Source organism: Pan troglodytes, chromosome 20 (assembly GCF_028858775.2).
Source record: "Pan troglodytes isolate AG18354 chromosome 20, NHGRI_mPanTro3-v2.0_pri, whole genome shotgun sequence".
NCBI classification, from domain to species: domain Eukaryota; kingdom Metazoa; phylum Chordata; class Mammalia; order Primates; family Hominidae; genus Pan; species Pan troglodytes.
The window spans coordinates 20,899,264-20,925,377 of record NC_072418.2 but is presented as its reverse complement, the minus strand read 5'-3'; the positions used below and the strand labels follow the sequence as shown (position 1 = coordinate 20,925,377).

General features: G+C 55.2%; 3 protein-coding genes across 8 annotated transcripts; all 3 read left to right on the top strand.

Moving 5' to 3' along the window:
- Positions 1 to 1,248: 1,248 nt before the first annotated feature.
- IQCN (IQ motif containing N) lies at positions 1,249 to 18,647 on the top strand. Of its 6 annotated transcripts, none has more exons than XM_001173887.5 (4): positions 1,249 to 1,370; positions 6,168 to 6,289; positions 8,239 to 10,841; positions 17,639 to 18,647. In XM_001173887.5, the coding sequence occupies exons 2-4, from the start codon at positions 6,277 to 6,279 to the stop codon at positions 18,563 to 18,565; spliced, it is 3,543 nt and encodes a 1,180-aa protein (XP_001173887.1). In that variant the 5' UTR covers positions 1,249 to 1,370; positions 6,168 to 6,276; the 3' UTR covers positions 18,566 to 18,647. The 6 variants fall into 6 exon arrangements, with proteins under 6 accessions (XP_001173887.1, XP_016790995.1, XP_001173906.1 ...); XM_016935506.4 differs by having other exon boundaries at positions 1,270 to 1,370; positions 17,552 to 18,647; XM_001173906.6 differs by having other exon boundaries at positions 1,273 to 1,370; positions 8,239 to 11,402.
- On the top strand, positions 12,413 to 14,947 carry LOC104003289 (mucin-2-like). Its single transcript, XM_054673533.2, is given in 2 exon segments — positions 12,413 to 14,438; positions 14,441 to 14,947. Coding segments are annotated over 2 exon segments (2,349 nt in total). The 5' UTR covers positions 12,413 to 12,499; the 3' UTR covers positions 14,851 to 14,947.
- A 1,447-nt stretch (positions 18,648 to 20,094) lies between the features above and the next one.
- CIST1 (colon, intestine and stomach enriched 1) lies at positions 20,095 to 25,804 on the top strand. Its single transcript, XM_009435018.5, has 4 exons — positions 20,095 to 20,530; positions 23,291 to 23,698; positions 25,282 to 25,442; positions 25,577 to 25,804. The coding sequence occupies exons 1-4, from the start codon at positions 20,185 to 20,187 to the stop codon at positions 25,622 to 25,624; spliced, it is 963 nt and encodes a 320-aa protein (XP_009433293.1). The 5' UTR covers positions 20,095 to 20,184; the 3' UTR covers positions 25,625 to 25,804.
- The last annotated feature ends 310 nt before the right edge of the window (positions 25,805 to 26,114 follow it).

Here is a 26,114-nt window from a genome sequence, read left to right as displayed (position 1 = left end):
CCAGCTACTCTTCCCCCAGTCATGCAGCTGAGCGCCACCTCCCAGCCTCAGCTGCACAGTCCTCGGAAGCCTGTCCGTAGTAACCCTCAGGCTAGGCCAGCACCTTACTGGGCTCCTACGGTCTCAAATTGCCCTGAGAACTCCCAGTTTGTGTTTAGCTCATTGACAGCACAGAAGGGACCTGTTCTGATGAAACATCCAAAGGATGAGCTGGGCGCAGTGGCTCATGCCTGTAATCCCAGCACTTTGGGAGGCCGCAGCAGGCGGATCACTTGTGGTCAGGAGTTTGAGACCAGCCTGGCCAACATGGTGAAATCCTATCTCTACTAAAACTACATAAATCAGCTGGGCGTCATAGCATGCACCTGTAGTCCCAGCTACTCAGGAGGCTGAGGCACGAGAATTGCTTGAACCCGGGGAGGTGGAGGTTGCAGTGAGCCGAGATCGTAGCACTGCACTCCAGCCTGGGCAACAGAGCGAGACTCAATCTCAAAAAACAGACAAAGGATATAAACCCCATCCAACTGCCATCTGCCATGTCCCTGATTTTGTCCAAAGTCACACCCACAGTATAGGGAAGGTTTTGGAGGGGGTGATCACTGCAGAGGGAGGTCAGGCACCCCTGCTGGTTCTTGTCCCGGCAACCCTCAGCGGCTCCCCAAGGAAGCCAGGCAGAGGCGTCTGGGCCAGGCTGGCTTTGGCTGGAGCCAGCTGCACTGAGTCCAAGGTGCGTGTCAGCCTTGGCCCAGCCAGCGGTGACTCATGCTGGGCCCCAGCCCAGCCCCAGGAGGTGATCCAGGACAGCGGCCTGACTTCCCCTTATAGCGCTGCGGCTCAGGGTCAGTACCCACTTTTGCCGGGCCCAGTGGGGTTCCCAAGAGATCAAGTCCGGCCCCACCCCAAGGAGCCCGCAGTCTCAGAGCCACACCCAAGACATCAGTGAGAACCCTGACTGGCCCGTTGCACCCCCTTTTTGGTCCCTTCCCATCTAGCCATTTTACAGCCCCAAATTCTTTGAGTTGTTTGTATCCCCAGACATGGGGCAAATTCCAGCATATAGTAGGTGCTCAGAAAATGCCCGTGGGATGAAAGACTGAAACTGCCTCTAGGTACATGGAGGGGGAGATTTGGGGTTCCCTCTGTGCTGAGAACCCTTTGTACTCAGGATGAGCCGGTGTAGGTAGCAACCACCATGACCTTTGGCCCTGCCCTGCATCCTGTTCCCCAACCTCTGGCTGTGCCTTCTAGAATCCCCACCCCCTAAGAGCTGCCAGGGATTGGCCAGAACTTGGCTTTGAGTCACAAAGCTGCTGCGGCACCAGGGCTCCAAGACTGGCCGTTCAGACTGCTGGGTTTAGCTTCAGGGGCAGGTGAGTGGGGCTGGTGGCTTTGGGGGCGGGTGAGTGGGGCTGGTGGAGGACTTGTTTGCGAGGGTTCGTGGGGGACCCTGTCGTTCTCCTCTGGCCCCCAGTGCCTTTAGAGCCCTTCTGGGCCTTCTGGGTGACTGCAAATGATGGGTCAGCTCCTTGGCCCCTCAGAGCAGGGGCTCTAGGGACCTCTAAAGCCTTGATGGCGGATTTGTTCACCTGTGATGGGGGACATCCTGGAGAGCCTGTTATGTCTCTTTATTATTTTTTTTTAAATAAATAGAGACATGTTGCCCAGGCTGTTTTCAAACTCTTGGGCTGCAGCGATCCTCCCACCTTGGTCCCCCAAAGTGCTTGGATTACGGGCAGGAGCCACTGCACCCAGCTGGGCCTGTTGTGTCTCTTTGGCAACCTGAGGATGGTGATCTTATGTCTTGTGACAGATAGGGAAATTGAGGCTCAATTGAGACTCAAAATTACCGAGCCAGTCGCTTGGCTTCTGTGTCCAGGGGGCCCCTGTTCCTTCTTCTCATCCTCCACAATCCCGTTTCTCACCCCTTCTGGTTGAGTTCCTCTAAAGAGCTGCACCGTTTGGTTGATGAAACCTCAGCCCCTGGAATGGGCCCATTCAGCTCCCAAAGCTGCTGTCTCCCGGGTTCAAGTGATTTTCCTGCCTCAGGAGTTTGAGACCAGCCTGACCCATATGGTCAAACCCCATCTCTACTAAAAATTCAAAAATTAGGCCAGGCAAGGTGGCTCACGCCTGTAATGCCAGCACTTTGGGAAGCCGAGGCGGGCAGATCACCTGTGATCAGGAGTTCAAGACCAGCCTGACCAACATGGAGAAACCCCGTTTCCACTAAAAATACGAAATTAGTCAGGTGTGGTGGCGCATGCCTGTAATCCTAGCTATTTGGGAGGCTGAGGCAGGAGAATCGCTTGAACCTGGAGGCAGAGGTTGCAGTGAGCCAAGATGGCGCCATTGCACTCCAGCCTGGGCAACAAAAGTGAAACTCCGTCTCAAAAAGAATAATAATAATAATTAGGCCGGGCATGGTGACTCATGCCTGTAATCCCAGCACTTTGGGAGGCCGAGGCGGGCGGATCATTTGAGGTCAGGGGTTCGAGACCAGTCTGGCCAACATGGCGAAACCCCAACTCTACTAAAAATACAAAAGTTAGCCAAGTGTGATGGCAAGTGCCTGTAATCCCAGCTACTCGGGAGGCTGAGACAGGAGAATCACTTTGAACCCGGGAGGCGGAGGTTGCAGTGAGCCAAGATCGTGCCACTGCACTTCAGCCTGGGCAACAGAGCAAGATTCCACCCATCTCAAAAAAAAATAATAATAAATATATGTGTGTCAGTTATCCATGCATTGCCTCTTGTCTCCAAATGGACCCTTTCAATATGTGATAAACAAAGGAATTTCTTTCGTTATGTCTTGTTTAAAGTGAGCACAATGCTCGGCCAGGCGCGGTGGCTCACGCCTGTAATCCCAGCACTTTGGGAGGCCGAGGTGGGCGAATCACGAGGTCAGGAGATGGAGACCATCCTGGCTAGCATAGTGAAACCCCGTCTCTACTAAAAATACAAAATATTAACTGGGCGTGGTGGCGGGCACCTGTAGTCCCAGCTACTCAGGAGGCTGAGGCAGGAGAATGGCGTGAACCCGGGATGCGGAGCTTGCAGTGAGCCGAGATGGTGCCAGTGCACTCCAGCCTGGGAGACAGAACGAGACTCCGTCTCAAAAAAAAAAAAAAAAAAGTGAGCACAATGCTAAGATTTCTCAATAGAGGGCGCTGGTGAGGCATTAGGGATAGAGGTGTGAAGACACCAGGTGAAGCCTGCCCGAGCCCTGGATCCAGAACGTGGTCCTGTGACTTTGCAGTCTTGACCTGGTGAAAACCTTTCCGCAGCCCTCTCAACACACACAAAAAATAGAGCCCCTAAGGCCGGGCGCGGTGGCTCATGCCTGTAATCCCAGCACTTTGGGAGGCCAAGGTGGGTGGATCACCTGAGGTCAGGAATTTGAGACCAGCCTGACCAATATGATGAAACCCCATCTGTACTAAAAATACAAAAATTTGCTAGGCGTGGTGGCAGGTGCCTGTAATCCCAGCTGCTCAGGAGGCTGAGGTAGGAGAATCGCTGGAACCCGAGAGGTAGAGGTTGCAGTGAAAGGAGATCGCGCCACTGCACTCCAGCCTGGGCGACAAGAACAAAACTCAAAAGAGAGAAAAAAAAAAAAAAAAAAAAAAAGGCCAGGCGCGGTGGCTCACGCCTGTAATCCCAGCACTTTGGGAGGCCGAGGCAGGCGAATCACCTGAGATCAGGAGTTTGAGACCAGCCTGGCCAACATGGTGAAACCCCGTCCCTCCAAAAACAAAACAAAACAAACAAAATTAGCTGGGTGTGGTGAGATTCATGCCTGTAATCCCAGCTACTCGGGAGGCTGAGGCAGGAGAATCGCTTGAACCCGGGAGGCGGAGGTTGCAGTGAGCCAAGATGGTGCGTGCCGCTGCACTCCAGCCTGGGGGACAGAGTGAGACTCTGTCTCAAAAATCATAAATAAATAAATGATAATAAAAGAACAGAGCCCCCACGGTGGCCCATACACATTGAAGGCCTCCTGCCCCAACAACACTTAGGTTTCCAGTGCACATCCAGAGCACCAACTGTTGATAACCTGTTCCCACATCTGCACCCTGGAGGGTGGGCCTTTTGCTTGTTTTGCAACTCCAGACCAGCTCTGGCTTGGCCGATCCAGCAATTATCTCCGTTAACTTGTTAGGCGGGACCATACTTTCTCCAAGGAAGTCTGAATGCTCTCCAAATTTGCCCCTTTTTTGGGGATACTCCCTCAGCCCTAAAGTACCACATAGAGTTTCCTTTTATCTTTTTTTTTTTTTTTTGAGACTGAGTTTCGCTCAGTCACCCAGGCTGGTGTGCAATGGTATGATCTCAGCTCACTGCAACCTTCGCCTACTGGGTTCAAGAGATTCTCCCACCTCAGCCTCCTAAGTAGCTGGGATTACAGGCACCTGCCATCATACCTGGCTAATTTTTGTATTTTTAGTAGAGACAGAGTTTCACCATGTTGGCCAGGCTGGTCTTGAACTCCTGACCTCACGTGAGCCACCCACCTCGGCCTCCCAAAGCACTGGGATTACAGGCGTGAGCCACTGTGCCTGGTTTTTTTTTTTTTTTTTTTTGAGACAGAGTCTCACTCTGTCGCCCAGGCTGGAGTGCAGTTGCATGATCTCGGCTCACTGCAATCTCCATCTCTCGGGTTCAAGCGATTCTCCTGCTTCAGCCTCTGAAGTAGCTGGGATTACAGGTGCATGCCACTGTGCCTGGCTAATTTTTGTATTTTTCGTAGCGACGGGGTTTCACCATGTTGGCCAGGCTGTTCTCGAACTCCTGACCTTGTGATCCACCTGCCTTGGCCTCCCAAAGTGCTGGGATGACAGGTGTGAGCCACCATGCCTGGCCTCCCAGGCTACCTTTTATCTTATGCTTACTCTTTAATCACAATCTTTTTTTTTCTTTTTTGAGACAGGGTCTCAGCCAGGCACTGTGGCTTACACTTGTCATCCCAGCTACTTGGGAGACTGAGGCACAAGAATCACTTGAACCTGGGAAGCAGAGGTTGCAGTGAGGCGAGATTGTGACACTGCACTCCAGCCTGGGCAAAAGGGTGGGACTCTGTTTTAAAAACAAAAAAGAGATAGGGTCTCATTCTGTCGCTCAGGCTCGAGTGCAGTGGTGCCATCGTAGCTTACTGCAGTCTCAACCTCCTGGCCTCAAATGATCCTCCTGTCTCAGCCTCCCGAGTAGCTGGGACTACAGGTGCATGTCACCATGCCTGGCTAATTTTTATATTTTTAGTAGAGACGGGTTTTACCATGTTGCCCAGGCTGGTCTGGAACTCCTGGCCTCAAGTGACCCACCCACCTTGGCCTTCCAAATTGCTGGGGTTACAGATGTGAGCCACTGTGCCCGGCCTATTTTTTTTTTTTTTTGAGACAGAGTTTTGCTCTTGTTGCCCCAGATGGAGTACAATGGCACGATCTCGGCTCACTGAAATCTCTGCCTCCCGGGTTCAAGATATTCTCCTGCCTCAGCCTCCTAAGTAGCTGGAATTACAGGCGTCAACCACTATGCCTGGCTAATTTCTTGAATTTTTAGTAGAGATGGGGTTTTACCATGTTGGCCAGGCTGGTCTCGAACTCCTGACCTCAGGTGATCCACCCTCCTCGGCCTCCCAGAGTGCTGGAATTACAGGCGTGAGCCACGCCTGGCCAATTTTTTTTTTTTTTTTTTTTTTTTTAAGAGACAGTTCTTGCTTAGTTTCCCAGGCTGGTCTCAAACTTCTGTCCTCAAGTGATCCTCCCATCTTGGCCTCCCAAAGTGCTGGGATTGCAGGCAAGAACCACTGTGCTCAGCCTGGACGCCATTTCTGATGCCTGGATATCATGCCCTTGTATGATTAATTTAAGCCTGTCTCCATTGATAATTTTGGTTTCTTCCAGTTTTTCCTCTGCTAAACAATACAGTGTTAAACATCCTTGAACATACTTCTGTATTCATTTGTAGCAGAACCTCTACTAATCACTGTTTTGGTTATTTCCAGTTGTTTTGTTTGATTTCTAGCTACAAAATAACACTGGAATAAATTTCCTCATCTTTGCACTTTTTTTTTTTTTTTTTTTTTAGAATTTAGCTTTTTTAGAATTTAGAAATTTTAGAATTTAGCATTTTTGCTTTTAACATTTCTTTTTGTGTTGGTCTTGAGCCAGCCCAGGGCAGTGTTGCTGCATATTGCATGGATGAAAGGCTGAAGGCTGCCTCCTCTTGCAGGCTGGCTTCTGAGATTGCACCTTCTTCTCCTGCTACTCCTCCAAATCTATGACCCTTCAAGGTAAGAAGATGGTCTATGGGCAAGGGGTCTGGCTAGTCCAACCTGAAGAGAGGGGCTTCTGCCAAACAAGTGTGCTGTGCTCCAGGCTATGCATCAGGGTGGCTTGACAGTGTCCCAGCTCTCTCTGCATCCTAGTTACTTCTGAAAGCCACAGTCACCACTTTTTCTTCCTTCTTTGCATCCTTCCATATGCCATTTACCTATCCATCCCCTAATCCACCCACCCACCCATCCACCCATCAGTCTACCTCCTGTTGGGTTATCTCTTCACCAGTCTTTCCAGCTCTCTTTAATTTCCCTCCCTCCCTCCCTCCCTCCCTTGCTTACTTCCTTCTTTCCTTTTATTTGACACGGAGTTTCACTTCTGTTGCCCAGGCTGGAGTGTGATGGCGTGATCTTGGCTCACTGCAACCTCCTCCTCCCGGGTTCAAGCAATGCTCCTGCCTCAGCCTCCCGACTAGCTGGGACTACAGGCTCATGCCACCATACCTGGCTCTTTTTTTTTTTTTTTTTTTGAGACAGAGTCTTGCTCTGTCACCCAGGCTGGAGTGAGGTGGCATGATCTCGGCTTACTGCAACCTCTGCCTACCGGGTTCAAACAATTCTCCTGCCTCAGCCTCCTGAGTAGCTGGGATTACAGGCACGTGCCACCATGCCGAGCTAATTTTTGTATTTTCAGTAGAGATGGGGTTTCACCACGTTAGCCAGGCTGGTCTCAAACTCCTGACCTTGTGATCCGCTCACCTCGGCCTCCCAAAGTGCTGGGATTACAGGCGTGAGCCACTGTGCCCGGCCTACTTTTCTGTATTTTTAGTAGAGACGGGTTTCACCATGTTGGCCCGGCTGGCCTCGAACTCCTGACCCCAAGCAATCTGCCCACCTTGGCCTCCCAAAGTGCTGGAATGACAGACATGAGCCACCGCGCCGGGCCAATTTGCCTTTAACACTTTATTCATCAGCTTTATTTACCTATTCATCCAAACCTTCATCTGTCTTTCCAACCCATTTACCATTCACTCATCGACTGATTCATCCATTCAGTATCTAGTCCTGTATCTATCTGTCCATCCAACTTCCAATCCACTCACCATTTATCAGTCAAGATGCCCCCCCCACCCAATACCTACCCATTCACAGCTTGGAACCAAGCTCTATGACTGAGATGGGGACACAGAAATGACTCTGTCTTCTAGGATTCACAATCAATGGGGAGAGGCAAATAATCTCCCCCACCACACTTCTCTCTCTCTCTTTTTCAAACACACACACACACACACACACACACACACACACACAGAGGCAAACAGGAAATTTCCAAAACATTGTGATCAGTACTAAACCCGGGGTACATCCAAGATAAAGTTTGAAAAGCAGGCTGGGCGCGGTGGCTCACACCTGTAATCCCAGCACTTTGGGAGGCTGAGGCAGGTGGATCACCTGAGGTCGGGAGTTCGAGACCAGCCTGGCCAAAATGGTGAAACCCTGTCGCTACTAAAAATACAGAAAAGTAGCCAGGCATGGTGGCGTGCACCTGTAATCCCAGCTACTCGGGAGGCTGAGGCAGGAGAATCGCTTGAACCCAGGAGGCGGAGGTTGTGGTGAGCCAAGATCACAGCATTGCACTCCAGCCTGGGCAACAAGAGCGAAACTCTGTCTCAAAAAAAAAAAAAAAAAGAAAAAAAAGAAAAGAAAAAAGAAAAGCAGGTAAGTGGTCGGGCATTCAGGTGTCATACACTGTGTGCCAAGATGAAGTGGCCGTAGGGTGATGAGAGGTGGATATAAGGATGGCAAAGGCCACTTGGGAGAGGGAGGGATGGAAAAAGGGAGGCGGAAGATTGCAAGGTGCCAGGAACAAGATCTGGGCCTGGGGGGCCAGTGTCCACCCCAGCCAGGAGACCTCTTGTTTGCAGGACCTGCTATACCCTGACCACCCCCTGCCGCCCCCACAGGCAGAGCTGACCTGTCCCGTAATCAAGGCAGTGCAGCCGGCCGCCCAGCTACAGTTCACGAGCCAGTTGTCACCCCGTGGGCAGTGCATCCTCCAGCCCCCGCCCACCCCAGTCTCCCGGACAAAATGGAGAAAGCGCCTCCACAGCCCCAGCACGAGGGCCTCAAGTCCAAGAAGCATCTCCCGCAACAGCCTGCCGAAGCCAAGACGGCGTCCCGCCGCGTCCCACGCCTCCGGGCTGTGGTCGAGAGCCAGGCCTTCAAGAACATCCTGGTAGACGAGATGGACATGATGCACGCCCGTGCAGCCACGCTCATCCAAGCCAACTGGAGGGGCTATTGGCTCCGGCAGAAGCTGATTTCCCAGATGATGGCGGCCAAGGCCATCCAGGAGGCCTGGCGGCGCTTCAACAAGAGACACATCCTTCACTCCAGCAAGTCGTTGGTAAAGAAAACGAGGGCGGAGGAGGGGGACATACCTTATCACGCCCCGCAGCAGGTGCGCTTCCAGCATCCGGAAGAGAACCGTCTTCTGTCCCCGCCCATCATGGTGAACAAGGAGACCCAGTTCCCTTCCTGTGACAATCTGGTCCTCTGCAGACCCCAGTCGTCCCCCCTCCTGCAGCCCCCAGCAGCTCAAGGTACCCCAGAGCCCTGTGTGCAGGCTCCTCATGCTGCCAGAGTCCGGGGGGTGGCCTTCCTGCCACACCAGATGGTCACCATCAGATTTCCCTGCCCAGTGAGTCTGGACGCAAAATGCCAGCCATGCCTGCTGACCAGAACCATCAGAAGCACCTGCCTCATCCACATAGAGGGTGACTCAGTGAAGACCAAACATGTAACTGCCCGGACCAACAAAGCCGGAGCTCCGGAGACACCATTGTCCAGAAGGTATGACCAGGCAGTTACGAAACCATCCAGAGCCCAAACCCAGGGCCCTGTGAAAGCAGAGACCCCCAAAGCCCCCTTCCAGATATGTCCAGGGCCCATGATCACCAAGACTCTACTCCAGACATATCCAGTGGTCTCCGTGACCCTGCCGCAGACATATCCAGCGTCCATGATGACCACCACCCTACCCAAGACTAGCCCAGTTCCCAAAGTAACAATAACCAAGACCCCAGCCCAGATGTATCCGGGGCCCACAGTGACCAAAACTGCACCTCACACATGCCCCATGCCCACAATGACCAAGATCCAGGTACACCCCACAGCCTCCAGAACTGGCACCCCACGGCAGACATGCCCTGCGACCATCACGGCAAAGAACCAACCTCAGGTTTCCCTTCTGGCTTCCATCATGAACAGCCTGCCCCAGGTATGCCCAGGGCCTGCGATGGCAAAGACGCCACCCCAGATGCACCCGGTCACCACCTCAGCCAAAAACCCATTGCAAACATGTCTGTCAGCCACAATGTCCAAGACTTCATCCCAGAGGAGCCCAGTTGGGGTGACCAAGCCCTCACCCCAGACTCGCCTGGCAGCCATGATAACCAAGACCCCAGCCCAGTTACGCTCGGTGGCCACCATCCTCAAGACTCTGTGTCTGGCCTCTCCAACAGCGGCAAATGTCAAGGCTCCACCCCAAGTGGCGGTAGCAGCCGGAACTCCCAACGCCTCAGGCTCCATCCATGAGAACCCACCCAAGGCCGAGGCCGCCGTGAATGTGAAGCAGGCTGCAAAGGCGGTGAAAGCCTCGTCCGCCTCCTATTTGGCTGAGGGGAGGATCAGGTGCCTGGCTCAACCACATCCGGGAACTGGGGTCCCCAGGGCTGCAGCTAAGCTTCCTTTGGGAGCTGAGAAAATCAAGACTGGCCCCCAGGAACAGGTGAAAACAGACATGCCATTTAAGACCAGTGTGGCAGTGGAAATGGCTGGGGCTCCATCCTGGACAAAAGTTGCTGAGGAAGGGGACAAGCCACCTCACGTGTATGTGCCTGTAGACATGGCTGTCACCCTGCCCCGGGGACAGCTGGCTGCCCCACTGACCAATGCCTCATCCCAGAGACATCCACCCTGCCTGTCCCAGAGACCGCTGGCCGCCCCGCTGACCAAGGCCTCATCTCAGGGACATCTGCCCACTGAGCTGACCAAGACCCCATCCCTGGCCCATCTGGACACCTGTCTGAGCAAGATGCATTCCCAGACACATCTGGCCACAGGTGCCGTGAAGGTCCAATCCCAAGCACCTCTAGCCACCTGTCTGACCAAGACGCAGTCCCGGGGGCAGCCGATCACAGACATAACCACGTGCCTCATCCCAGCGCACCAGGCTGCTGATCTCAGCAGCAACACCCACTCCCAGGTGCTCCTAACAGGGTCCAAGATGTCCAACCACGCCTGCCAGCGCCTCGGTGGCCTCAGCGCCCCACCCTGGGCCAAGCCAGAGGACAGACAGACCCAGCCACAGCCCCACAGACACGTGCCGGGGAAGACCACTCAGGGGGGACCATGCCCGGCAGCCTGTGAGGTCCAGGGTATGCTGGTGCCGCTGATGGCACCCACCAGACATTCCACATGCAATGTTGAGTCCTGGCGAGACAACGGAGCCACACGTGCCCAGCCATCAATGCCCGGCCAGGCGGTGCCCTGCCAGGAGGACACGGTAAGCTCCCTGCTGGCCTCCTTGTGTGCTGAAGTAGCTGGTGGGCTGGCATCCCAGGAGGATCTCCGCACTCTGTTGGCCAAAGCCCTCTCCCAGGGAGAAGTCTGGGCAGCTCTGAACCAGGCCCTGTCCAAGGAGGTCCTGGGTGCCACTGTCACCAAAGCCCTGCCCCAGAGCATGCTGAGCATGGTGCTGGTGAAGGCGCTGTCCTGGAGTGAGCTGCGCCTGACCCTGTCCCGAGCCCTGTCCCGGGGCGAGCTGCGGGCGGAACTCACCAAGGTCATGCAGGGTAAATTGGCCGAGGTGCTTAGCAAGGCTTTGACGGAGGAGGAGTGGGCGGCTCTGAGCCAGGCCCTGTGTCAGGGTGAGCTGGGTGCTCTCCTGAGCCAGTCTTGGTGTCGGGTGGCCCTGAGGACTGGAACCATCCTCCCCAAGGCCGCCTCGAAATCAACAGGAAGCGGGGTGACTAAGACGCTGGCCCTGGTGGAGGTGGCCTGCAGGAGGAGTCCATCGGCCGCATGGGGGCCCTCCCTGGGCCCCGTGAGACCACAGACCAGCAAGGTCAGGGATTCCCAGGTTGGGATCTGGGGTTGTTTCACCATGGGCCAACCTGCCGGGCCCTTGGAGGAGATGGGGGATGGGGCCATCTTGTGGGGGTCACCCTGCTTATCTGTGGTCACTGTGGGAGCCTCCGTGATGGGTAGCGTCATCACCAGCATTCACCAGGGCCCCCTGATCACTGGCCTGTATCCCATGCTGTCCCGGGAGATGGAGTCCAGCAGGGACTTCTCCTCAAACCTGGATTTGAGCCCCAAGTTCCAAAAGGAAAAAGCACGCCCGACCCTGGAGCCTGGCACATTGGCATCAGATTTTAACCCCGAGGGGAGTGGGGAGGGCCCCAGTTTGCTCAAGCTGTCCCACGTGCAGCCACCCCCGAGTCTGTGGCAGCCTCTCGTTGCCAACTGTGTGGGCCCAAGCATGAACCAGCCCTCCGTGACCTATGGCACAGCCCCGAGCTGCCACAGGCCACATGTGGTCCCCAGGGTGGCCTCTCGTCTATCGACCAGGGAGGGCAGGGTGGCCTCGGGTAGGCTTCCTTGCAGCGTGGGTGGTGGGAGGGCTGCCCATGTTCACCAGCCTTACCCTGCCTGTGGGGGCCTGCCTTGGTGTCAGTCCTCAGGGGTACATCCTGGTCTCTACCAACCCTCAGTGGCCAGAGGCCAGCAGCAGGCATCCAGGGCTTCCAAGGAGAGCCTGGGGAGGAGGTAGTAGCCCCCAAATCGCAAACAGGCCCCCCCGGGTACTAGGGAGGTGATAGACAAGGGGGCCCCAAGTCCCTTGCAGGTCACCGTGGTGACCAAAACTCAGGCATCCAAGACTCATGGTCTGTTTCAAGCTTCCCCCGGCAGTGCATTGGCTCAAGTTCGTCCCAAGACATCTGTCTGTGGACAGGGGAGGAATCGAACACAGGGTTCTGTGTCTGCCCTGCTCTGCCCCCAGAAGCTAGCAACAGACCACCAGCCATCCATCCTCGGTGAGCCAGTAGGTGGTTTGCCACAGGATCGAGACAGTGCTTCTCCCAGGGCTTTGTGACCTACAGTCAGGAGAACAATTCCGAAAGCTCTCTGCAAAGTTCTAGTTCCCTCAGCCTTTCCACTATGTCTGTGGCCAGCCTGCCTGCCGTCAGCAAGATAGATGAGTCACGGGAAAGCAATTTAGAAGGGGACCTTGCGGTGAAGTCCGTTTTTCCTCCGGAGTCCATGAGGACACTCCAGAGGTTTAAGGATACGCAAGAGACTGAAACCGGCTATAGGTACATGACCCTACACTTCCCCTACCGGCCCACTCCAGCCTCGGAGAAAGTGCCCAGTTTCCAACACAGCTCAGTGTCTAACTGCTTGACCTTGCGTGTTCACTGGGGCTCAGAGGCTGAGATCCACAAGTTCTCCTTAGGCAAGAGCTCTGTGAATCTGATTGAGGTGTCCCAGGCAACCGTCAAGAGAGAGCTGAGGAGGACTCTGTCTTTAGGTACTGTGGTCTCCACTGCATATAAGCCACCATCTGTGGCCAAGAGCTTGGCCCCAATTGTGTCCCAGGCTACACTGGCCAGTAGGGTAGCCCCAAACCTAGGCCAGGCATCAGGGTTCAGTAGGCTGGCCCCAACCCTATCCCAGCATATAGCATCCAGTAAGGTATCCCCAAGGCTAACCTGCCCATCTATGGGTAATTGGGTGACCCCAAGGCTACCACACTCCTCTGTGCCTAATAGAGTGACACCAAGACCAGCACAGCCATCTGTGGTGACTAGGAGGTCCCCAAGCCAAGGACACCCATCAAGGACCTTTAGAGTGGCCTCAGACCAAGGTCACCAATCAATGGCTAACTGGGGGTCCCAAAACCTAGCCCAGCCATCTATGGACAGTGGGGAGCCCTCAAGCCTAGCCCAGCCATGTCAAGCCCCTGGGGTAACCTCAAACCTGGCCCAGCCATCTCAAGCCTTTGGGGTGTCTCCAAGTCCAGACTACCCACCTCAGTCTGTTGGGGAGTACCCAACCCTGGCCCAGCCATTTCAGCCCACTGAGGCGTCCCCAAGTCCAACCTACCCATCTCAGGCCATTAGGGAGTACCCAACCCTGGCCCAGCCATTTCAGCCCACTGAGGTATCTCCACACCCAGCCCACCCATATCAGCTCGCTGAGGTGTCCCCAAGTGCAGCCTACTCATATCAGCCCACTGAGGTGTCCCCAAACCCAGGCTACCTATCTATGGCCATTGAGATGTCCCTAAGCCCAGGATACCCATCTGTGGCCACTGAGGTGTCCCCAAGCCCAACCTACCCATATCAGCCCACTGAGATATCCCCAAGCTCAGGCTACCTATCTGTGGCCACTGAGGTGTCCCCAAGCCCAGGCTACCCATCTCAGCCCACTGAGGTGTCCCCAAGCTCAGGCTACCTATCTGTGGCCAGTGAAGTGTCCCCAAGCCCAGACTACTCATCTCAGCCCACTGAGGTGTCCCCAAGCTCAGGCTACCTATCTATGGCCACTGAGGTGTCCCCAAGCCCCGGCTACCCATTTCAGCCCACTGAGGTGTCCCCAAGCCCAGACTATCCATGTGTGGCCACTGGGGAGTCCCCTAGCCTTGCCCAGCCATCTCAGCCCACTGAGGTGTCCCCAAGCTCAGCCTACCCATCTGTGGTCACTGGGGAGTCTCCAAGCCTGGCCCAGTCATAGCAGCGCACTGAGGTGTTCCCAAGCCCAGCCTACCCATTTATGGCCACTGAGGTGTCCCCAAGCCCAGGCGACTCATCTGTGGTCACTGGGGAGTCCCCAAGCCCAGCCTACCCATCTCAGCCCACTGAGATGTCCCCAAGCCCAGCCTACCCATCTCAGCCCACTGGGGAGTCTCCAAGCCTGACCCAGCCATCTCTGACCATCAGAGTGTCCCCAAGCCTAGCCATGTCATCTCAGACTATTGGAGTGTCCCCAAGCCTAGCCATGCCGTCTCAGACCATTGGAGTGTCCCCAAGCCTAGTCATGCCATTTCACACCATTGGAGTGTCCCCAAGCCTAGCTCACCCATCTACGGCCATTCGGGAGTCCCAAGCCTGGCCCAGCCTCCTCAGGCCACTGGGGAATCGCCAAGCTTGACCTGGCCATCTCAGGCCACTGGGGTGTCCCCAAGTGTAGCCCACCAATCTGTGGCCAGTAGGGTTTCCTCAAGCCTAGCCCAGCCATCTCAAGCCAGTGGGATGTCCCCTAGACAAGATTACCCACCAGTGGCCTCCAGGGTGTCCCCAAGCCAAGCTCACGCATCTATAACCAGCAGGATGTCCCCTAGCAGAGCTCATGCATCTATGACCTGTATGGTGTCCCCAAGCCAAGCTCATCGATCTATGCCCAGTGAGGTGTCCCCAAGCCTTGCCCAGCTATCTCAAGCCACCACTGCAATGCCCTTAAGACCAGCCCATCAACCTATGGCCTGTGGTGTATCCCCAAGCCTAGCCTAGCCGTCTCAAGCCACAGGGATGTCTTCAAGGCTAGCCCACCAACCTATGACCTGTGTGGTGTCCTTAAGCCCAGCCCAGCCATCTCAAGCCATTGGTGTGTCCCCAAGCCTAGCCCACCCATCAGGACCCCATGGGTTGTCTCCAAGTCTAGCTCACCCATATGTGGCCAGGGGGCGGGCCCCAGCCTAGCCCACCCATCTCAGACCACTGCAGTATCCCCAAGGCAAGCCCAACCATCCGTGGCCTCCAGCCCAGGCAAGACATATTCATCCTGTTCCCTAGCCTCCAGCCTAGCCAAGCCAGCCATAGCCCCCAGCCTATTCCCACCATCTGTGGCCCACACGGAAGCCCTAAGCCTGGCTCAGTCACCCCCGGACACTAGGTTGGCCCCAAGCCGATCCCAGCCATCTGTGGTCAGTGGTACATGTCATGGCCTCAATGAGCCATGCTGGGGCTCTAGGCTGGATTCAAATCTGCAGTGTTCAAGGGTGGACTCAGTAGTCCCGTGTCTGTGTCACCCATCAGCGTTTGTTTCAGTTAGCCTGGGTGGACCATATCCCTCTGTGGCTGGAAATATGGACCAGGGTCCGAACCAGCCATCCCTGGTTACTGGGGTGAAACTATGTGAAGAACCTCTGATTGTTAGTGAGATGGTATCCAGCCCCCCGGACTTCAAGTTCAACGACGTGTCCCTTGGGTTCCATCATCCACCCAGGGTTGGTGGGAGGCATGTATGTCCACCCTCTGTGGTTAGTGTTTCAACACCAAATCTCTCTCATGCTGATGAGGAGGCCTGTTGTGTAGGCCAGTGAATCACGCCTCTGTTCAGGGGTGTGGCTGTAAGCCATCCCCAGGAGCCTTTGGCTGATGCTATGTTCCTCAGTGGGTCTCAGGGGACCACGTCTCCTGGCCTAGCTGGGAATCTCCCCTGGAGAACCATAGCAACTGGCATGGGCCAAAGTCAATGTCAGGTGGCCAATGGTATGGCTTCCCTTGCATCCCAGGTCTTAGAGGCAGGTGGCCCTTTGACACATCCCTCTGGAACCACAGGGATGGCCCCCAGCCCCTCTCTGGCTTCAGCGCCCAACAGACTGGCCGTGACTCAGTCTAATCTTTCCCTGAACAGCATGGGCCCCAGCAGCTCCCAGATCAGTGTGGTTATTCCAAAAAACATAGACTGCTGGCACCCTTCTGAGGCATCCATGGTCCCACCCAGTTACCAGCAGAGATATGTGATTCCGCAGGACTCTCTGAAGAGCAGGGCTGGTCGTGGTGCGGCAGGAGGTTTTGTAGCCAGTAGGGTGAGCACGGGCGCAGTCCCAGGCACTCTGCCTGGTGGCATAACCTCCAGCCTTCCCCCGGGCTCCACCATCTGAGGCATGGGTCAGAGCCTTCCCGCAGGCTCTGTGTCCAGTTGGGTGGCTCCCAGTCTGATGGCAGACAGAAAGAAGCCGAGTCTATCTGTAAGACCCTCCGCTAGCTTAGCTGCTCCAAACTTGCTCCCAGGTTCAGTAGTGAGTCGGGTGAGCCCAGTTGTCCCCCCTGGTTCTGTGCCAATGATGGGGGCCTCTAGTGTGGCTCAGAGCTGCTCCAAGGGGCCCATGGTGATTGACATCACTGCCCCTCCTTACCTCAAAGCCCTGGCTGGGGAGAGGTCTATAGCCCCCTTGCAGATGCCCCACACTACCAGTCTGGCGCCAGGTCACTCCTCAGCCCCGGCAGCTAGTGGCACAGTGAGGAGTCTATACCGAGTGCCCACGGTTCTATCAAGAGCCTTACAATTGAGCCAAGATGCTAGGATAATGCCATCTGGGGTCGCAGGGGACCAAGCCAAGCTAGGAGAATTGGATGAGGCTGTGTCCCAAGTGTCAGGATCAAGTGGATCCAATGACCTATTCAGCAAAGCCAGGGTCATTGGCGCAACCCCGTGGATGTACTCCAGTCCTCTGGGAGCTGATGGGGGCCATGATCATAGGTCCCTGTCTGAGAAAGGGTCTCTTCCCCAAGGGAGGTGGCTCCCAGCCATGCTAGTGGCATGGTCCCTGTCCCTTTCCAGGCCCCGGGTTTAGCCACTAAGTCCCCCTCAGTTTATCAACAGGCGTCTGTCGTTCACGTCATACCCCAAAATCACTCTCAGGGTACAGTTGCTTCTAATGTAGTCTCAGGATCACCCCAGCTGGCCCGTGGCAGTACTGAGGCTTTCAGATTGCTTTCAGTGTCTGTGGGCAGGATGGGGAATCCTAGTCTTCCTTAGAGGTCAGCGACCACCAGCATGGTCTCACATGTGCCACTATATCCGTCCTCGGCTAGAAGGGCATTGTCCAGTCCCTTCCAGACAGAAACTGTCCCCAATCCACTCCAGAAAACAGTGTCTGGAAACATGGCTCCGAGCAGCCGCTGGGACTCCATGGGCCCTAAAAATTCCTACAGATCCGTGCATGGTAGGATTGTTCCAGAACTGCTAGAAAGTTCTGTGGCCAGGGTTAGGCCCTTCCAGTATGTGTAAAGACAACCATCCCAGGCCTCAGCCCGAGGTGGTGCAAACCCCACCCACAGGCCCTCTGCAGAGGTAAGGCCCGTCATCCGCACTGGGGAGATGACACACTCCTCGGTCATTCCTCCGCTGGCCCCGGGAGTTCGGAGGGTGTCTGTAGGCTATGAGTCTTCCCCAAGTGGTTCCCTGCCACCCCTTTTTAACCAGGAGTCACCGTGGAGACGGCAGGACTCCTATAGCCCCCAGAATCCTGCCGTTAGTCACAAGGCGTCCCTGAACTCCACTATACTCCAGGGCCCCGCGGACGCTGGTGTGGTTGGTGGCCAATCGTGGAACCGCGCGTGGGAGCCAGCCAGGGGTGCTGCGTCCTGGGACACCCGGCGCAACAAGGCAGTGGTGCCTCCCAGGCGGTCCGGGGAGCCGATGGTGTCCATGCAGGCTGCGGAGGAGATCCGTATCCTCGCAGTGATCACTATCCAGGCGGGCGTCCGTGGCTACCTGGTGCGTCGCAGGATCCGGCTGTGGCACCGGGGGGCCACGGTCATCCAAGCTACTTGGCGTGGCTGCCGTGTGCGGCGGAACCTGGCACACCTCTGCAGAGCCACCACGACCATCCAGTCTGCCTGGCGCGGCTACAGCACCCGCCGGGACCAAGCCCGGCACCGGCAGATGCTCCACCCCGTCACGTGGGTGGAGCTGGGCAGCCGGGCCGGGGTCATGTCTGACCGAAGCTGGTTCCAGGATGGCAGAGCCAGGACAGTATCTGACCATCGCTGCTTCCAGTCCTGCCAGGCACACGCTTGCAGCGTCTGCCACTCCCTGAGCTCCAGGATCGGGAGCCCGCCCAGCGTGGTGATGCTAGTGGGCTCCAGCCCTCGCACCTGTCATACCTGTGGACGCACACAGCCCACCCGCGTGGTGCAGGGCATGGGCCGGGGCGCTGAGGGCCCCGGGGCAGTGTCTTGGGCCTCCGCCTACCAGCGGGCTGCCCTGAGTCCCAGGCAGCCGCATCACCAGGACAAAGCGGCCACAGCCATCCAGTCCACCTGGAGGGGCTTTAAGATCCGCCAGCAGATGAGGCAGCAGCAAATGGCAGCGAAGATAGTTCAAGCCACCTGGCGAGGCCACCATACCCGGAGCTGTCTGAAGAACACAGAGGCGCTCTTGGGACCAGCAGACCCCTGGGCCAGCTCACGGCACATGCATTGGCCCGGCGTCTAGGACCCTGGCTCCCTGCAGTGGGGACTTCGTGGGAGGCACTCATGGCTCTCTGGGCCTAATGAATAAAGTCCTCCACAGCCTAGATCTTGGGTGATGTGTTCTGGGTTAATGGAAGTGGCTTGGGTATAGTGGGGGAATCTGGAACATCCCAGAGGGAAGAGAACTCTGAAGTTTCCAACCATGCAGTATGCATCTGGGGTCTGTGGCCAGCATGGGGACCTCAAATCTTTCCTGGAGGTCAGGCACTGCCAATGTGGTCTCAGCTGTGCCTCTGCCATATCCACGTACGGGTAGTGGGGTGGTGTCCAGCCCGTCCCAGATGGAAACTGTCCCCAGTGCACTCTAGAAATGTGCCTGGGACCCGGCCCAGAGCACTCACCTCAAGTCCCTCACCCCTAAAAAATCCTACAGGATGGCTGGGTGTGGTGGCTCATGCCTGTAATCCCAGCACTTTGGGAAACCAAGATGAGTGGGTCACCTGAGGTCAGGAGTTAGAGCTATCAGCCTGGCCAACATGGTAAAACCCCATCTATACTAAAAAAAATACAACAACAAAAAAAGGCCAGGCACGGTGGCTCACGCCTGTAATCCCAGCACTTTGGGAGGCCGAGGTGGGCGGATCACCTGAGGTCAGAAGTTCGAGATCAGCCTGACCAACATGGAGGAACCCCATCTCTACTAAAAATACAAAATTAGCCGGCCATGGTGGCACATGCCTGTAATCCCAGCTACTCAGGAAGCTGAGGCAGGAGAATCGCTTGGACCCGGGAGGTGGAGGTTGTGGTGAGCCAAGATTGTGCCATTGCATTCCAGCCTGGGCAACAAGAGCTAAACTCAGTCTCAAAAAAAAAAAAAAATAAATTAGCCGGGCATGGTGGTACACGCCTGTAATCGCAGCTACTTGGGAGGCTGAGGCGGGAGGTTGCTTGAATCCCAGAGTTTGAGAATGCAGTGAGCTGTGATTGTGCCACTGTGCTTCAGCCTGGGCGAGAGTGAGACCCCGTCTCTTAAAAAAAAAAAAAAAAAAAGGGCTGGGCACGGTGGCTCATGCCTGTAATCCTAGCAGTTTGGGAGGCCGAGGCGGGTGGATCACTTGAGGTCAGGAGTTCGAGACCAGCCTGGCCAACATGGTGAAACCCTGTCTCTACTAAAAAATACAAAAATTAGCCAGGCCTGGTAGCGGGCGCCAGCTACTCGGGAGGCTGAGGCAGGAGAACTACTTGAACCCGGGAGGCAGAGGTTGCAGTGAGCCGAGATTGCATCACTGCGCTCCAGTCTGGGTGACAGAGCAAGACTCCGTCTCGAAAAAAAAAAAAAAGAGAATAAAAGAAAGAAAAAGAAATCCATAATAGAAATGCTAGAAGGTTAGAAGGTTTTAGTCATGTCCCCAAAAGGCCCCAGTCTGGGTGAGACAGAGGACAGAGGAGGACGAGGACAGAGAACAAGGACATCCCCAGCCCTGTGGGTTCAGGGATAGGAGGGAGGTGGGAGAAATTGGTGCTCCCAGAGGGGACAACCTGGCTGGACGAGGGGCAGAGGGAGTGACAGCAGGGGTTTGGGCAGCTGTGGAACCAGGAGCAGGGGGAAAAAGGACGGCAGGAGCAGGGTGTCTTTAGTGGATGACTGGCTTTGAGAGCTTCTGGGTCGTCGTGTTTAGAAGGGGTGGAGTCCAGGTGAAGAGGGCGAGAACCGCACCCGGGGGAACAGGAGCGCCCCAGGGAGGTCCCACACCCTGCAGCCCCACCTGCGCCTCGCCCCTGCACAGCCCCACGCTCCACCAGCAGGGAGCGCACACCCAGGTGCAAGGAGCTGGCACCTGGGCACACACCTGGCCACACACCTGTGCAGAGCCGGTGGCAGGCCCTCCCGGCACAGGAATGGCGTGCCCCCAGCTGCCGCCACTTCTGCTTTTGGTGCTGGTGGTGCTGCTGAAAGCTGATGGGAATTACAATACTTCCCTTACAGGTAAGAGCTGGTAAAAAGGAGGCTCAGCTTCCAGAAAGCGGAAGGGTGGGGGTGGGGGACGCACAGCCCAGTCACACACCTGGCTTCTGGACCCCTCCCTCAGGCCACGCTGGTCTGCCAGCCCTCCGAGGAAGGCTGGCTTCTCTCCCAGAAGCAAACGGAGCAGCTGTGAGGACAGATGAGGCACCGCTGCTCCCAAGCCCTGGGGCTGTGGGTCCTGCAACTCCAGTGAGCCCTGAACCTGCTGGAGGCCGCAGATGGCCTCACACCTACTTTTGGGCTCCTTTTCAAATCTGTTCCTTTTAGCCAGTCCCCAAAGGGAGAATGGTGAAGACCTCAGGGCCATGGGGGTTCCAGGGAACAGGGACTCACTTCCTGGTCATCAAACATCTGTGGTTCCCATGAGAAGGTCTTCTGGGTGTCTGACTTAATTCCCTCTTGCTCTCCTATAAGACAGTGCCTAGGGTGGAGGGGAGGAGCCTTGAGCTTCTTGCATTCCCTTTTTCTGCCCTTTACCTGCCACTATGTTGTCACTCTCTCTGACCGGTGTCCTACCCCACAGACCTGTAATAGCAGAGCAGAGGCCACCATGGCTGCTGAAATGCTCATTGCAGGGAGGGGTTTCATTCAGAAGGCACCACTTTTATCCCCATTTCATAGCTCAGGAAACTGAGGCTCAGTCCAGCTTGTCCCAGACCCAGATTAGAACTGGTTGACTTGGCTCATGTGAGCCTCCCAGTCTAGGAGTCTCTGGGGAGAGCAAACACCCAGCACAGTGCCTAGAAACATCTTTCTTTTTACCTTCTGGTCAACCCTTCAGCAGCTCACCAGTGCCTACTCAGTGCCAGGCACTCAGCAGGGCTTGTGTCCTCCAACTCTTCCTTTTTCAAGTCCACAGCTTTTCCTCAGTTCACTAAGCACTCAGCTCCCCAGAATTCTGACTTGGCTTGGGGTCCACTCTGGCCTCTGAATCATCTTCATTTCAGCAGAAACAGAGGACAAGGGTCCTTGAGGGGCGTTCTGCCCAGCTCCCTAGTCACCTCAGGCCAGACCCTCTGCTACTCTGAGCCTCAGTTTCTCATCTGTCAAATAGGGATGAAGCCCAGCCTGAGTTCCATGCCTCTTCTAGACTCAGACGTCATCCCCACAGGGCCTGGGGGGCTACATAGAGATCTGGGGAGGGTGGCATGTGGACCCAGCCCCCTCTCAGGGCCAGTGTTGTGTGTTATTTCCGCATTTCTGCTGCCTAGGGTGAGTCAAGGAGGAAGCACAAAGTTTGGCCCAGAGCAGAGTGCATGGGTGGAGCAGAGAGTTGATGAATGAACTTGTAAGTGCCTAAGAGGCCCAGTCACCTGGAACTGGGTGGGAAGTCGTTGTGGGAGGTGGCTCATGAACTGCTTACCTGCCCCCAGCCTGGTCCCTGGACTCCATGCCTGGGATGGGATGTGAGCCAGGAAGTAGCTGGACCAACACGTAGAAGGGTGGGTTCCGGAGACATGTTCCCAGCGCCTGTGTCTTTGTGTCTTCCATTAAAGTTGAGGTTAGCCTAGGGCTACCTGGAGAAAATTAGGGCTGATCCTCTCTGAGCTCATAGGTGGATCTTTATAGTTGAGTGTCACTGTGCACCCACTGTGTTTCTATTCTATTGTGTGTGTGTGTGTGTTTTTTTTTTTTTTGAGACGGAGTCTCACTCTGTTGCCCAGGCTGGAGTTCAGTGGCATGATCATGGCTTACTGCAGCCTTGAACTCCTGGACTCAAGCGATCCTCCCACCTCAGCCTCCTGAGTAGCTGGGACTAGGCATGCACCACCATGCCTGGCTAATTTTTGTTTTATTTTTTTTGTAGAGACAAGGTCTCATTATGTCTCCCAGGCAGGAGTGCAGTGGCGCAATCATGGCGCACTACAGCCTTGAATTCCTGGGGTCAGGCAATCCTCCCGCCTCAGCCTCCCCAATAGCTGGGAGCACCCAGCTTGTGTACACCCACTATGAACCTGACTGATGAACTGTCAGAGGCACCAACTCCACATGAACTCCATTTTACAGAAAAGAAAACTGAGTCCCAGAAAATTTAAAGGAGCTGCCCAGCACTGCCTGGGATGCAGTCACTTCCCATATCCAAAGGGCTTCTAGAGCTCTCAGCCAAGAGGACTGGGAACGCTGATCTGCACTTGAACCCGGGCTGTGGGACTTCAGACCAGGAGCATGAATTTGAGTGGGAGCTTCAGTTTCCCACTGAGAGCTCACATGGTGTCCTAAATCTTTCAGGTCTCCCTATGACCTGGACAAAAAAATAAATTAATTAAAAATGAAAAGGCTGGGCATGATGGCTTATGCCTGTAATCCCAGCACTTTGGGAGGCCAAGGCAGGTGGATCATCTGAGGTCAGAAGTTCGAGACAAATCTGGCCAGCACAGTGAAACTAAAAATGCAAAAATTAGCCAGGCGTGGTAATGCATGCCTGTAATCCCAGCTACTTGGGAGGCTGAGGCAGGAGAATTGCTTGTACCCAGGAGGTGGAGGTTGCAGTGAGCTGAGATGGCACCACTGCTCTCCAGCCTGGGTGACAGAGCGAGACGCCATCTCAAAAAAAGAAAAAAAAAGAGAGAGAGAAAGAGAGAGAGAGAGGGTCTCGCTATGTTGCCCAGGCTGGTCTCTAATTCCTGGGTTCAAGTGATGCTCTCACCTTGACCTCTCAAAGTGCTGGAATTACAGGCGTGAGCCACCGCGCCCAGTTTCCAATGATGTTTTTCTTTCCAGATACTGTGACCTCAGAGAACAGTACGGAGACATCACCTGTCAGCTCTCTGATTTCTTCTCCCTTCGCCCACAGCACCCATAGTTCAGGGGAACCCCCCAAATCCTACTCCAGCACCATGAGTTTGGAGACAGACTCCATAACCCACCTCAGCCCCTCAAGTTCAGGGGCAACCCCTACCATCCAGCCGAGCCCCAGCTCCACAGATTCAAGGATGATTCCCTCCTCCCCACAACCAGAGACAATCACGCACCCTAGTTCTGGCTCCCCCAGGGCAGAGCTCACCCCCTCTTCCCATTCCACCCTCCCCAGTTCCGAATCCCTGACCCCGCACTGGAGCCCCACTTCCCACAGCCCCGGAACGGAGCCCTTGACCTCCACTGACCAGACCTTGGAGCCCCCTGGCCCAGGTGAGTATTAAGAGATTGGGGTGTTTGTAGGGAGGTGGCGGGTGTAACAGGCTGCAGTTTTGGAACTGACCACCAGGGGGAGGTACAGCCCCGAGAATGCTCTAGGAAGGGCTTCTTGTCTCTGCTCCATTGTCTAAAGCCCTTCATGCTATGCGCATTTATTAAGTGCCTAGTGTATGTCACGGCTGGGCACGCAGCGATGGGCAAAGAGAGAAACTAATACTTGCTGTGGTGGGGAGACAGGTTATACATTATGTATTTGGGCCTGGGCAAAATAGCAGGACTTTGTCTCTACAAAAAAATCTAAAAATGGCGGGGCGCGGTGTCTCAAGCCTGTAATCCCAGCACTTTGGGAGGCCGGGGGCGGGGGCGGGGGGGGGGGTGTATCACGAGGTCAAGAGTTCAAGACCAGCCTGGCCAAAATGGTGAAACCCCGTCTCTATTAAAACTACAAAAATTAGCCAGGCGTGGTGGCTGACGCCTGTAATCTCAGCAACTCGGGAGGCTGAGGCAGGAGAATCGCTTGAACCCAGGCGGCAGAGGTTGCAGTGAGCTGAGATCGTGTCACTGCACTCCAGCCTGGGTGGCAGAGTAAGACTCTGTCTCAAATAAATAAATAAATAAAATAAAAATGGCTGGGCGTGGTGGTTCACATCTGTAATCCCAGCACTTTGGGAGGCCAAGGTGGGAGGATCACCTGAGGTCAGGAGTTCAAGACCAGCCTGGCCAACATGGTGAAACCCCGTCTCTACTAAAAATACAAAAATTAGCCAGGCATGGTGGCGGGCGCCTGTAATCCGGGCTACTTGGGAGGCTGAGGCAGGAAAATAATTTGAACCCGGGAGGCGGAGGTTGGAGTGAGCCCACATTGAACCACTGCACTCCAGCCTGGGAGACAGAGCAAGACTCCATCTCAGGGGGGAAAAAAAAAGACTCTATCTCAAAAATAAATAAAGTAATTGATTAAATAAAATTTAAAAATTAGGCTGGGCTCAGTGGCCCACGCCTGTAATCCCAGCACTTTGGGAGGCCGAGGCGGGTGGATCACCTGAGCCAATGAGTTCAAGACCAGCCTGGGCAACATGGTGAAACCCCATCTCTACTAAATATATACACAAATTAGCTGGGTGTGGTGGCACACACGTGTAGTCTCAGCTACTGGGGAGGCTGAGGTAAGAGGATCACTAGATCCTTGGAGATGGAGGTCACAGTAAGCTGAGATAATGTCACTGCACTCCAGCCTGTGTGACAGAGCAAGACCCTGTCTCAAAAAAAAAAAAAAATTGTCCAGGCATGGTGGTGCATGCCTGTAATCCTAGCTACTTGGGAGGCTGAGGTGGGAGGATCACTTGAGCCCAGGAGATAGAGGCTGCAGTGAGCTGTGATTGCACTACTGCACTCCAGCCTGGGTGACAGAGTGAGACCCTGTCTCTAAAATAAATGATTAAAAAGTGGCAGCCTCAACTGGAGAGGGAAGAGAGGTCAGCTTCTTGAGAACAGATTTAAAAGGCTCTGGGCCCTGGTGGGTGTCTTAGGCTTGTGGGAAATAGGACCCAGTGCTGACTCTGAGCTCCTTTCCCCAGCTCCAGGTGACACTGGGCCCCGTGAGTTACACAGGAACCCGAGCGTGGTGGTGGTCGTGTGTTTGCTGGTGTCTCTTTTGCTCATCGGGTCTGTGGTCATGGCTGTGAGATTCTGTCACCGGAATGAGTCCAAGTTTGAGAACCTGGACGAGGTGTCCATGGTAAGGTAGGGCTGGGCTGGGGGCTCAGCCCTGGGGCCAAGGCATGGTTGGGGGAGCTGCTATCCCAAGCAGGGCCAGCCTGGGCTGCAGAGCCTTTTGGTGTCTGAATGCCTCCCTGTGTGTTCCTTCCTCAGGGATCCATGAATGACAGATTGTCCTTTGCCCACCACCTCCAGGAGTGAGCCCTGAGGAGCCAACAGAGATGGGGGCATGGATGGGGCTGGGGTTCCTGGGGAGGAGCAGAACCTGAGGAAATAAAGCCCCTACCATTCATCCAAGGCCTCATGTGAAAACACGAGTTATGGACTCATGTGAAAACATTAACTGAGCACCTACTATGTGCTGGGCTCTGTGCTGGGGTCACAGTGGGGACCATGTCTTTACTTTCAGGGGATCCACAGACTCAAGGCAGGGACAGATAAGAATCAGGAGCTCACTTGGCTGGGTGCGGTGGTTCACACCTGTAATCCCAGCACTTTGGGAGGCCAAGGCGGGCAGATCTCCTGAGCTTAGGAGTTTGAGACCAGCCTGGCTAACATGGAGAAACTCTGTCTGTACTAAAAATACAAAAATTAGCTGAGCGTGGTGGCAGGTGCCTGTAATCCCAGCTACTCAGGAGGCTGAGGCAGAGAATCGCTTGAACCAGGGAGGCGGAGGTTGCAGTGAGCTGAG